Genomic DNA, 13,595 nt, shown 5'->3' on the forward strand with positions numbered 1-13,595 from the left:
CTTTATTGTGTTATGGAATCTATGCGTATCTTTTCAGCTTTTGTTTGTCTAATAACTCTCTTATATTCCTTGCCAATTTGTAATTTGCTTTACTGGCCACATTGGTCATGAAAAATGTTTGTATTATCCTCAACCTTCGATAAATAAGACAAGATGGTGTTTAAATTCAAAATGGCAAAGTCAGGAAAATAGAAAATTTCCCAAAATTCTACTATATACTCTCAAATATTATTGTGAACCTTTTTCCTTTGGGCCCTCTGATATTTGTTGGACATAATGACAATCCCAATCAAATGAGATGGGCTGATTTGACTAGCATACTGTCAACTTGTCCCCTTAACAAGTACTCTCAACTTGTCCCTTTATCAAGTGGAACTTGTGGACGGCAATGTTCTTTTGATACTGATTAAATGTATACGGACAGTAATAGGTGGTTCCATTTAGTGGCATAGAGGAAGGGCTCGTGTTTGAGAAAAGCACGCCTATCTCAAATCTCCATCAGCCTCTCTTAATCACCTCACACTCCTTGACAAGAACCCTAATTTGGCTAAGAGGCAATGTCGTTATGCCCCAAGAATAGTAATTTCAAGACCATTATCTTTCCCTAGAACTTAGTTGTTAGAGAAAGACCAACAACAGAGAAGCTTACATAGCTTGATTGAGAAGTAGGCTATCGTTTTATTAGGGAAAAAAAAAACACGGTAAAGGTGGCGTGGAAGAAGAAGAAGCGGGGCCGGGGGGTGATTGAAAATAATTGAGAAGACGGAAGACACGCGAAGCTTTCAAAAGATTTCTAGAAAAACCCAACAAAAATTAAAATATAAAAATATAAAAGGAGAAAAGCTTCTCCAATGGATGATCAATAACATGGGACAACGGACCGACCTGCTCCACTCGCACGTTGCAAACTCAAATAATGGAAAAATCAAATCAACAAGGAATCCACAAAAGATTACGCGATGGAGAAACTTCCCAATCCAATTGTATCCACTCTTCGTCACCTCTGTCTTCACTAGCAACTACGCGACATGTGCTTATTTGCTGAACTCTCTAGAACACAAGCTGCGTGCCTTGCCTCACTTTCCTCTTCTAAAATGGATCCATCCTTAGCTTGAGTACTCTTTTTAGTACCATCTCCCACTATTCCTACATCAGTGTCTTCATCGTCATCACTAGAATACTTAACATACACATACGCAGCCTCACCATGGAGATAATGATAAGTAAAATCTTTGATACCATGACCAACATGCAAATATTTTGGATTGTCTTTCAAGCTCTTACCAAAAACCCTATAATGCAATTTTGCTATTTTGCATTTAAGTGTTCTATCGTATCCCTTACAAATTCTTTTTATGTATCAAGCTGACATTAATATGGACAACATCGATATTTCCATCATCGTACTCCCACTTATTGCTAATAAGATTCCCACCATTGAAAATAGTGATGTTACGGTGGTGCCACCCATGCTGATGTTGCGCTCAAGACCAAAAAAGAATAAATGTACAGGACGATAAAGCAAATAGAACGATTACACCAAATTAAATGAAAATTGACAGGCTTTGTCGCTTCGCTGACAAAAAATAACAATGCATCTCATGAAACACAATAAATCACTCACATTTTCCTTGTTATGAGATTCCTCGATTGCATGATGGGTGACTTCAAACAATGAACAAGAGTGAGTGTCGAAGGCAAGGACAAAGAGAGACGTGTCTTTTTGAAAGAACAACTTGGTACGTGTCATTTAGGCCAAAAACCTGCCAACTCATAGCCCATATTGGACTAAAAAAGCACATATAATAACACTTAGAATAAGTGCGCTAAAAATCTTAAAATTTATCACGAAAATGTAATTGAGTCCTAAAACTTTCAAAAAGTACAATCAAATCCTAAATTAAAATTTATCATGAAAGAGCAATCGAGTCATAAATTTTTCAAATAATACAATCAATGGAAGGATTTGGTTGGACTAATTTGACAAATTTAAAACTTGGTTGTAATTTTTGAATATTTTAAGATTTAATTGTACTTTCATGATAAATTTTAGAACTTAATTGTACTTTTTTAGACGTCTTGCACTTAACTATACTTTTATGATTAGTTTTAGAACTTTCAATATACTTATTTCAATAAATTATTTATTAGAAAATCCATGTTAGACTTTTGACTGAAAATTATTGACAGAGGCACTTAAATGACTGTTCTGAATCTCATCTGTGTTTGGCTCTGATAGGGGACTCTCCACCGAGAGTGGTTGAAGTCCTTGCTCGAAGTGGAAGTTTAATGCTCATCGGTACCTAGTGTGGTGTTGCAGCTGTCGCCAGTGCTTCAGTTATAAGCATGCAGTGGATGGTCCATTTGCTGTGACGAAGTTCGCGGCGGATCTCACCTCCGAACGTTGTACGACACGATGCTATCTTACTCCTGCGAAAGACACCGTGACCGCGACGTTTGATCGGGGGAACCTCGATGTTCGATCGGAGGAACCGCGACGTTAATGTGCATTTAACCCGCCCGGTCAGCAGGACCAGACACCAGCAATAATTCGAAGTCGATGGGACCAAAGTCATGGGACGGACAATCCGCGATCGACTCGTCATTTCCCCAAGTAACGTGGAAACGGTACGTTGTGCGCGGGGGATAGCAAGTAAGAACAACCAAGGAGGACATCGGCTCGCGTTTCCCTCCTATGGCCAGCGTCCGGCTGTCCACCTCCACCGTTCACGAACTTGCCCCTTCGCGAAGGCGGACCGGACTCCCCTCGGTCGATTCTCAAGAGAACGAGCGATTGACATTAATTCGTATGTTGTGCAACAGTTGGTCCATCGGTACGAAGAATCTCGCCTCGGGCCGAGTGCTCTCCCATTATTTGGGATTGTCTCCTATGTCCAGTTGTCTCCATTGCTGGGGGTCACGAAAGCTCTCTCTCTCTCTCTCTCTGGTGCTGCTGAACAAAGGGAAGGACAAGTTGGGGATGAATAAGGTAGGATTAAAGGAAAACGGAGGATCGCGCGAGCTTCACACGTTTCGGGAGAGTAGTTTTGAACCCGTTTGGTTCGGATTTTGGGGAATGCATTTGTAAAAATGCAAATACCTTTGAATAAATAAGATTTTCCGAAATGCAAATAACGTTTGGTAAAATTTACATTGAGAAATAATTTTGGCCAAAATACCATTTGGTAAAATTTACACTGATAAATGACTTTTATTAAATTAAAAAAATGAATATATATTTTTAAGTCCAGCCATCAAATCGCCAGATCTGGCCCTCGAACGATTGCTCGACCCTAGCAACCGTCACCTGAGGTCACGCAACCTCAGGCGGTCACTTGAGTCGCGCGATTCAAGCCATCAGTCACCTGGGTCGAGCGACCTAAGCATTGCCTGAGGTCCGGTGACAATCGTCAGGGTCGGGCGTCCCTCATTTGGCAATTGCCGGCGCGTCGCCGGTGAACACGACCCCTTGGCCGGTGGTCATCGGCCTCCAATCGGCTTCTCCATTGGAAAAGATGAATAGTAATCGAAACTTGTATTTCGAAAATGTAAGTTTCTAAAAGATCTCTAGACCTGCTTTGGATTAAGGGCCCTTAGAAAGTCGCCCAAAATATTGAACCAAACGCGTTTGCATTTAGCCATGAGACTTTAGAGTCCCAAAACCCATTCCTAAAGCTGAACAAAATGGGAAGTATGCAATGATCGCGGCGAGTGGACTTAAGGCAAAAGCAAAAAAAGGCAAAAAAAGAAGAAAAGAAGAAAAAAGATCGTCACAGCAGGAACTGACAAACTAAGAAAACTGGCCTGCTCTCTTGTCACGGGGTTCGCCCCAGTGGCCACCCTTCCAACTTGGAAGGGGGAGGTAGGGGGTTCAATCCACACATTCTTAGGGAGGGGGGATTGAGGTGGGGACGGTTTCATTTCAGGAGTGAGTTTCGACTCCCACGCCCTACAAGGAAGCAGGGCAAAAGTCTGAGAGTGAGTGTTAAAGTATAATTAGAGTATGACCAACCAAATATATATATAAGGGGCCCAAAAAAGGAGGAATCGTGGCAAGTTAGTTGAAATTTAGCATAGCATCACGTGGATGAGATTTCTGTAGATTTATACCAATTTCTTTCCGAACCCACGGCCGACCTTGCTGTAAGGCTACTAGGTTTGTAGCAGGATTTTCACCCGCCCTCACTTACTACATGCACGAATAACTATCATACTAGCCTATTTAATAATTATCATGATCAAAATTCTGACGTGGTGTTTATCTTTACCATCGTAAGATCTCATAATTATTCCTCTATCTTTATCTTCCCAAGGAGGAGGGAATAAATGATGACATTATGGGATCTCCCACTCCAGAGCAATTTCTTCCTCATGAGTCTTTTAAGGACTTATTTAGGTCCAAAGATTTAATGGGTCAATAAAATTTGAAATTTGCTTGAGGTGCTTTTTAACTTTTGAATTTTTGTTCGTCAAATGTTATGGTGCAAGTATATTTCGGTCTTTCTTTTTAATTTTATGCGCATGAAACTTTCACGATTTTATTAAATTCGACACATAGCTTCATGTGCAAATTTTTGAATAATAGTTTTTGAATTCTGGCTTAGGCATTGACGGAATAGCAAAGGCGAAGAGAAATATTAATTTAGTCTGTTTGCATGAGTGAAAAATGGGTCTATCATTACTATATTGGATGTCTAATATGATACTTTTTGAAAAGAAAAATGCAAAATAGCCCCAGCATTAAAGTCCAAAATTCATTACCAGGTCTGTCCACGCCTTTTAAGAAAGGCCCTTCCTCCTTCAGCCGAACCATGACACGTGGCACGCATGTGCACCATATCATACGCATGATTTAACTAAGTGTTATCCTCCGTTGATTTACATTTGGAAGTTTAATAAATATGTTTTTCGAGATTTAATGTCCATCTGCTCTGTTCATATACAGATTCTCTACTTCCAGGTGGGACTTTGGCATATCGATGAATTATGATGATTTGCTCATTCACATGTTAGATATGTGATTTTCTTTTTTTAATATCTATTTTGATTATTTCCGTACAACGATAATATAAAAAAAAAATCGAATCTAGGCATGCAGCATCTATTAGAGCAGAAATTTCCAACGTGTACTCGTTATTGACAGAGACACGGGATTTAATAATCGGCTGTCAATTTTGTTTGACAAATCTATTCTTGTGGAACAAGTATGTGCTTAATATTCTGTTGATGCTCCTTATTTTCTAGATTTGATTTTGTTTTTAGTATTCTTGCTCCATTTCAATTTGTTTTATCATGAAGAATATGTACCTATATTTTTTGAGTAATGAACACAATTTTTTCTCGACAAAAAAAATCGAATGTTCATATCTAACCAAAAAAAAAAAAACCAAATGTTCATACCAGTAATCCCACTAAACTGAAAATTCTAAAACTTATAAAAAAAAATGTAATTAAGTCTTAAAATTTGGAAAATGTGCAATTAAATTAAATTGATTCGATCAAATCTTTATGTTATCTCCGATCAATTTGGTTAAAGCAAATACTACCATGGCTTTTTTTTTTAATCCTATGTAGTGATGTCATGACTATATCGTTTTGGTATAAATCTAATTTTTAAATACATTTTAATTATATTAAATTTAAAAAAAAAGATAATTTAGAAAAGAGGAAAGAGGAGAAACGGGTTCATGAGGGTGCCCCACCGTTGCCGAGAAGGTTTGGCAGGCAACTTGGCCATCCCTGCGTGGGGCGATGGCGAAGAGGCTGTAGTTTTCTCCGCCCCACCACCCCCTCCTTTTTATTTAGCTTATTTTTAAAATTTAATTTAAATAAAATTTGAATAAAATCATATCGTTTTAGCCTTATGTTTTATAATTTGGTCGCGTTATCACCACGCAAAAGGGAGAAAATTGTTTAAAAAGGCACGTGAGTATTTTTCATTAGCCAAGTTAGACAAAATTAATGGAAGTACTCAATTCTACCAATTTGATAAGTTTTGGGATTTGATTATACTTTCTGTAAATTTTAGCATTCGATTGCACTTTCTTCATAAGTTTTAAGATTTTAAATACATCTATCCTTATTTTTTATATAGGAAATTAGATATAGTAAAGGTCTAGGTTGAATGAAATTAATATATCTCTTACTGAGTATTTTTAAAAGGAGAGATCCTTTTTTCTCGAATTTCAGCGAGAGATTACATGTACCTTATAGAGGGTATGATGGTTAATTTAACCCGATAGATAACTTCACGGGTCATATTTTATGCGCCAGGAAGGTTTTGCGTGTTTGACATTGAATAAAAAATCAAACTTTCGGTAGTACACTAAGTGAAAGAGAATGGAAAAGAGTACGATGACAAAAGTGAATTTCACCGGAGTGAATTGTGAGAACAACCGGCATGAATTCTTCGCTGCCTCTTCATGCAAGTGATGCAATTGCATTTCTGTTAGGGCACAAATGTTATGCAAAATTTCGGAAAAAATTATTAAGGAATGGAGCACAAGGAACGACCAAACTTGGCAAATGGATATTACAAATTGATGCTGGTGACAAATATTGAGCATCGGTTTTACATGGGGAAACTAAGGGGAAAAGATACATTTGGAAACGTAAGAGTGACTACATTCAAAGAAATCTCAGCCGTCAAATATGAAGTTAAGAATTTTGAGTTCCATCTGAACAATTGTAATTTTTCGTGAAAATAATTCATCATTTTTTACTTTTTCAATGGGTAGAATGGTTTTCACAATATTCTCGTGAAATCAAACATATTAAAGGTGAAAAAGACATTGTTGCATATCTTTTCTTAAGACCTAAAGAAGTTTCATCCCCGTATATGTCCCGTTAGCAATGGCAACTAAGCTGTCGGCAGATCGACCTCAGATCCACCAAACCTACGAGGAAATGTGCTACTTGAAAATAATTTAGCTTGTCCTTTCGGTACACTTTTTTCAAAGATGCGAAACGTCTCATTTGGGATTTCGTGTTGAAAATATCCAAATAATAAGAGGTTTAGATCTCAAACCTCTTGGGATCAATTCAGACTACCCTTTCGTCCTTCTCTTCACGTTTGAGATCATCGGTTTTCCGTTGGAATTAAGATGGTTATAATGGTATTTGTTTCGAAACTATAACATAGCCATTGAATTCTCTACATCCTCTGTGCATAGGATCATTACCTCCTTTCTTGCTAAACATCTTCAGAAGCATGTCAAGCATTTTGTAGAGGTTCTTCACAAGTTTCTCAACTTTTGCCTTGAACTGAAGTGAAGGGCTCCAGACCTCAGCGTTCGTACAACTATTTTCTTAAATAGAGGATGTAAACATTACATCTCAAGGCTCGTAGAACAAATCAATTGTCCTTATCTTATTGCTAAATTGTACAAATCTTTTGGATGCAGTCTTAAAGAAATTCATAAAGAATGTCGAGTACTTTAGAGGATCCTATGCAAAGAGAATAAAATTATTTCAAAGTTTTTAAAGCCCATAGTGCTAATCATGATGAGATGACATGGGGTTATTCCCACGCATATCATGCCACCGGAGATGCCATCAATTGAGGGAACTTCTCTAATTGATTTTGAAGACACTTCCTTATATTTCGAATGATTCTAATGGTAAGTTTTCTACGTGTTACTTTTAGAGCAAATATGTTCAGATCTTATTCATCAAATTCAGAGACTTATTGATCTATATGTGAAGATCTTTTTCTCTGCGTTCGTGCTTGTGATATATCTTAATAATTAAGGACAACGGTATAAATTGTAGGAGAATTGTCAAGCTAATACACATCATTAGCCGATTTGGAAAGATCTCTAATCTTCGAATTAAGTTTGTTTATATGGAGCGCAATGGTTAGGAATAGGCCTGGATTTCTTATATTGATTGTTCAGAAGGGATGAATAGCAACACAATCCTTCCATAATAAGGGTTCATCATTTATGCGACAATCAATTGGAGATGAGACACACTTTTCAAATGAGGAATTCAGCTTATGGAGACCCAATCTCTGTTGTATGGACAGCAAAATCAAATGGAGACTTTAATCTTGGCATCCTAGAAGCAATCAGATCTTCCTATATTATTTAAGTACAATAGGTTGATTGGATGAATGATCCTTAGAGTTTCTGTCTAATGGTCGGCTAGTGCATAAAAAGAGATTGTGATGCTAAAGGAAACGAAAGATCTAAAGTCTACAAATTCCACAGTTCAAAGAGAGCTTCATCGTTACATACTTGTTTTCGTGAGCTTAAACTGTAATTTCTTAAATGTTGTTATTGAGAGAGTGAGATCATAAGATATTATCACCCCCACTTGAGTGGAGAATACTTAGACATTGTAAACTTTGATTGATCCATTAGTGAAATCTAGTCAATAAACCGTTAGCGTGAGAGAGTGGATGTAGGCTTATTATAAATTGAATCACTATAATTGTCATGTGCATTTTTCTATCCCCTAAACTCTCATTTATTACGACAAAAAAAAAAAAACTGTCATTTATGACTCTTGATAGCTTTGCACACAAATAAAACCTAATCACTGCACAAGTTTGTCTTCAAACGTTATCATATTGACCTATTCACCTTCCTCTATATGATAGTTGTGGCCCTAACACCATCCACCGGCAGTAGATGAGTACAAATAGAATCAAGCAGAACCAATGGATTTTCTCAAGATCCATGGGAATTTGTAGAATCTTATTTTGAAGATTCGTGGCAACCGGATGTTAGTTCTAATGATGATTCTATACTTGACCCAAATCATGGACTCATTCATAGATGGGGGAATTTATCAAAGAAAATTATCAAAACATTCTAAAAATCTATTGTACCTTCGCCAATTCAATTCTCAATTTTTAGTTATGCCAATTGAGTCCTAAATCTTTTTATATTTTGCCAATTGAATTTATCTGCCAAATTTTTGCTGAAAATTACTGATAAGGACACCAACCATCCTATGTAGTATAGCCAATAATGATGTAATTTTTTTTTTGTAATATTTAAATATTTTTTTGAATTTTTATTTTTATTTTTATCCTTTTTTTCTTTTATTTTTCCCTTCCCTTCTTCCTTTAGTCAGTCATCGAGCCTCAGCAACTGGCCAAAAGCAGTGGCTGATGAGGTCGACCTCACCGCCTTGAGTGAGCCTTAGTTGTTGCTAGGTGAGGTTGACCTCGCTAATGTTTGGGCAAGGTTCACCCTCACTAGATCTAGCAAGGGTTGAGCTTAGCCAGTGGAAAGTTTCAAAACTTCTAGGCGAGGTCGGCCTCACCAGTGGTTGGGCAAAAATTGCCCTTGCTGGACTTAGTGAGGCTTAAGCCTCACAAGTGGTAGGGTGAGGTTAAGGCTCGCCAATGACCAGCAGGGGTGAGCTTCACTAGTTGTTGGCGAGGTCGACCTCGACCCTTGTCTCTGGCTAGACATCGAGGCCTAGCAAACAACTAGAGGAAGAAAGGACAGGAAAGAAAAAAAATAATAGAAAAAAAAGGAAAAAAAAAGAATAAATGAAAAATTCGAAAAAAAAAATTAACATATTATTTTGTCCACGTTAATGCCAGCCGTGTCACATGAGACGGTTGATATTTACGTCAGTGATTAAAGTCAAAAGTTATATAATTTATCGTGTTATTAAGTTTATGCCTATCTTTTCAGCCTTTGTCCGTATGATAACTGTATATTTTCCTTGCCAGTTTGTAACATGCATTACTGGCCACATTGGTCATGAAAAATGTTTGTATTATCCTCAACCTCCAATATATAAGACAAGGTGATATTTAAATTCAAAATGGCAGAGTCGGGAAAAGAGAAAATTTCCCAAAATTCTACTATTTTCTCTCAATAACCTTTCTCCTTTGGGCCCTACGATACCGTTGGACATAATTACAATTCCAATCAAATGAGATGAGTTGGTCATGCTTTCAACTTGTCCCTTCTTTAGGTGGATCTTGTGGACGAGAATGTTTTTTTGAGGATGATTAAAAGTATACGGACACTAATAGGTGGTTCCATTTAATGGCCGAGAGGAAGGGCTCGTGGGTTGAGAAAAGCGTACATATCTCGTATCTCCATCAGACTTTCTCTTAATCACCTCACACTCCTTGACAAGAACCCTAATTTGACTAAGACGCAATGTCGTTATGCCTCAATAGTAGTAATTTCAAGACCATTATCTTTCCTTAAAACTTAGTAGCTAGAGAAAGACCAACAGCATAGAAGCTTACATAGCTTGATTGAGAAGTAGGCTATCGTTTTATTAGGAAAAAAGAAAATCACAGTAAAGGTGGCGTGGAGGAAAGAGAGAGGGGGAGGGGGGCGGGTTTGGCGTGGAGGATTGAACAGAATCAAGAGGACGGAAGACACGCGAAGCTTTCAAAAGATTTCTAGAAAAACCCAAAAAAAATAAAATGTAAAAATATAAAATAAGAAAAGCTTCTCCAATGGATGATCATTAACATGGGACAACGCACCGACCTGCTCCACTTACACATTCCAAACTCAACTAATGGAAAAATCAAATCAATAAGGAATCCACAAAAGATTCCATTTGGAGGTGATCCTCGGACTTGAGCAGCTCGTGATACTCCTCAAATATCTTCTCCAGCATCTTCTTATTGTTGTTGTTGGGTAACCAAATACGATGGCATGGGGAAGAAGACGATGTGTTTTTATCATCATTCGAGCAGATCATCTCATCGCCACAGCCACCGCCGCCGCCGCCGCCGCCGCCGCACCCTTCGACATCCACCATGTCATTGTAATCTTCATCATCGCAGAACCAGTTGTGTTCTTTAGCCTCACTCATCATCCACGAAAGATCATTGTTACTGTTGATGATCACATCATTGCTCTCGCGCTTATCATGCGCCATCACTTCTTCGTCAGCGACCTCCACAGTCTCGAAGCTGTTGTTCCTTGCGATGGAGAATATGTGTGAAACCCTAATTGCCTTGGGTTGGTGGACTTTTATCTTCTTTGTGGTGGCGACTTCTTCTTCTTCTTCTCGATCTTCCTGAGGGCTCTTCTCTGACCGCCTCTTCTTCTTGTTGGCGGCGATGAGGTTGTTGTTGCTTCTCTTCTTTGGGCCTCTCAGTCCCTTGCTGTGGTTTTCATTGCTGTCGGTAGCGACCCTCTTGCTGAGGTGCGAGTTCCAGTAGTTCTTGATTTCATTGTCGGTTCTGCCCGGCAGTCGCCCAGCGATCAGCGACCACCGGTTTCCGAGGAGGGCATGAAGCCTCATGATGAGGTCTTCCTCATCCGGAGTGATGTTCCCTCTCTTTATGTCTGGCCTCAGATAGTTCATCCACCTCAGCCTGCAGCTTTTCCCACATCTCAGCAACCCTAAATGCATTGCACAAGACAATAGTGATAAAAAAAAAAAAGGGTCAGTTTCTCTCAAGTTCTGCAAGTTCTGTTCAAGACCCCACTCATCATTAATCCTCAAAAAGCAGACAGAAATTATACAGGGAAATGGTCCACCTAGAGCGACACTATAAGTAGCTCGGCTGGAAAATCAACGCTTGGGTCAAGAAAGTTTACATTTGCCATAATTTTGATTGAAACGACATCAAAAAAGTGCCAACTAAACAGAACAAAGAAAACCCTCACGGCATATGACTGGAGGAATTAGTAACCCTAGCCAATTCAGCTTCTCTCTTCTTCTGTCATTAGAAGAGAAGGAAAAAAATATCATCCGGGAAAGCCCCGTAAGAGACACTCCTTTTAAGTTCGCGGTAATGGCCTCCGAAGGGTTTCAGCTGAACATGAAAAGAGAGCAATTGAAGTTTAACCTGCTTTTTTAGGCAAGGATCGCCAATGACCTTCTCCATGCGTTTGAATGTACTTGACAAGCACCGTGTCTTCTTTGTTCGTCCAAGGCCCTCTACGTAAACCCACCTTAGAACAGCATGGTGCTCTTCCCATGCTTTTGGCTTCTCTCTCTCTCTCTCTCTCTCTCTCTCTCTGTAGATTGCTTCCAGCAGGAGGCAAGCTACGCCGGGGTCCTCTGTTGTACACCACGCGAGAGCCCTTTGAACTTTTCCAGGCCTTGCGATGATTTACCACCACCGAAGAAAACAGTCCAATTATATACTAATTATCAGAACATGCTCAACGCTTCCATGCTGTCGCTTTCCGCTGGGCACAGTGTGCTCTCGAGTTGCTGGCGATAAACCAGCATTTTCTCCCAGCTTCCATGTACTACTCGGTCAAATAAAATTTTCACTGAGAAGGGTTGTAAAAAAACATTTTTTTCGCAAGAAATAGAATTAATTATTATTTTATAAATCATCAGATTTATTGGGTTTTGGAATAATGTGCTTTTAAGTTTCAAGCAAGTGGATCATGCCACTTGAGATCAACAGTGGTATAATTAAAATAATATGTAGCTGATTAGCGTAGAGTGTTGTCCATGCAATAAACAATTTCAAACTAGTAAGAGCTTCTAATCTTTGCTTCTATCTATTGCGAGGAAAACGATGGATTTCAAATTTTCAATGGATGCCCCGGTCAAGAGCGTTTTGGCTTCTCAAGGTTTCCAAGATCCAACGTTGATGGGTTGACATGATATCATTATCTATATGCGGATTATTGAAAAAAAGAAAGCTTTGTCTTTCGTGGGATTTGCGTAACCACGAAGGCAAATGGAGTTTTCAAGCCTTCCCCTTTCCCCATGACCTTGGACAATGACAAGTGGACACGGAAGGCCTTCCGGAAAAAAAAAAAATGCATTATTGCGGTCAGAATTTACCTCACCTTTTCGCGGCCGTAAACGCGGGGGGGAAATAATTGAATCTCTTCCTTAAAGGAGGGGAAATGAAGCACAAGCACCGGTGCCACGTGCACATTTGGAAAACGATAGATAAAGAATTTGTTGTCTTCCTTTTGAAAAGGCATCTCCAATGAGATATTCATCTTGGTGACGAGAAAAAAAAAAAGGGGCTTTTTCCAAAAAATAATCTTGCAAAAAAATGAATATAATTAAAGAAGGATCCGGTCCCATGAAATGATCGTAATTCTGATATCATATCAAAAATTCCAAATTGAATACTTGAGCCAATAGGCAGAGGGAGACCACATACATGTAAGGCGAGTACAAAATCATGTATAATTAATTAATGATCAAAAAAATTTATATCTAAATATTTTCGTGAAAAATGAAATTATATTTTGTTCGTTCATTTTTACAAGTGATACAAATTATCATTTTTAGAAAAATATTTTTCAAATAACTTATTTTTTTGACGAAATAAATGAATCATTGATTTTGACATAAAGGTAGGAAAACACTTTTTTAATGCTTTCACTTAATGGTAAACAAATAGGCCTTATTTTAATAAAACCGCGAGAAGAAATCTCTTGTAGATCTCAAAAATAGCTACGTGCTTACTTTCTATTTTACAATCTTCAATAATTACTTAAAAATACTTATACTAACAAACACGTACGATATGACAATAATTAACTTAATTAACTAGTTGGGTGTCTATTGACATATCGACTCACTAATCATATAATTTCCGTGTTCTTTTTATTTTTAATTATCGCGAGTGATTGACACGCTAGGGGTGAAAAAAAAACCGGAGATGTCGGCTAGTT

At 38.3% G+C, this 13,595-nt stretch overlaps 1 protein-coding gene across 1 annotated transcript; it reads right to left on the reverse strand.

Annotated features, from left to right (window-relative positions):
- Window positions 1-10,348: 10,348 nt before the first annotated feature.
- Window positions 10,349-12,066, reverse strand: LOC104444093 (transcription factor MYB1). The gene is made up of 2 exons (XM_010057694.3): window positions 11,789-12,066; window positions 10,349-11,339 (listed from the first exon to the last, which is right to left on the reverse strand). The coding sequence occupies exons 1-2, from the start codon at window positions 11,919-11,921 to the stop codon at window positions 10,513-10,515; spliced, it is 960 nt and encodes a 319-aa protein (XP_010055996.2). The 5' UTR covers window positions 11,922-12,066; the 3' UTR covers window positions 10,349-10,512.
- Between the last annotated feature and the right edge of the window lie 1,529 nt (window positions 12,067-13,595).

Source organism: Eucalyptus grandis, chromosome 11 (genome assembly GCF_016545825.1).
Source record: "Eucalyptus grandis isolate ANBG69807.140 chromosome 11, ASM1654582v1, whole genome shotgun sequence".
Taxonomy (NCBI): Eukaryota; Viridiplantae; Streptophyta; class Magnoliopsida; order Myrtales; family Myrtaceae; genus Eucalyptus; species Eucalyptus grandis.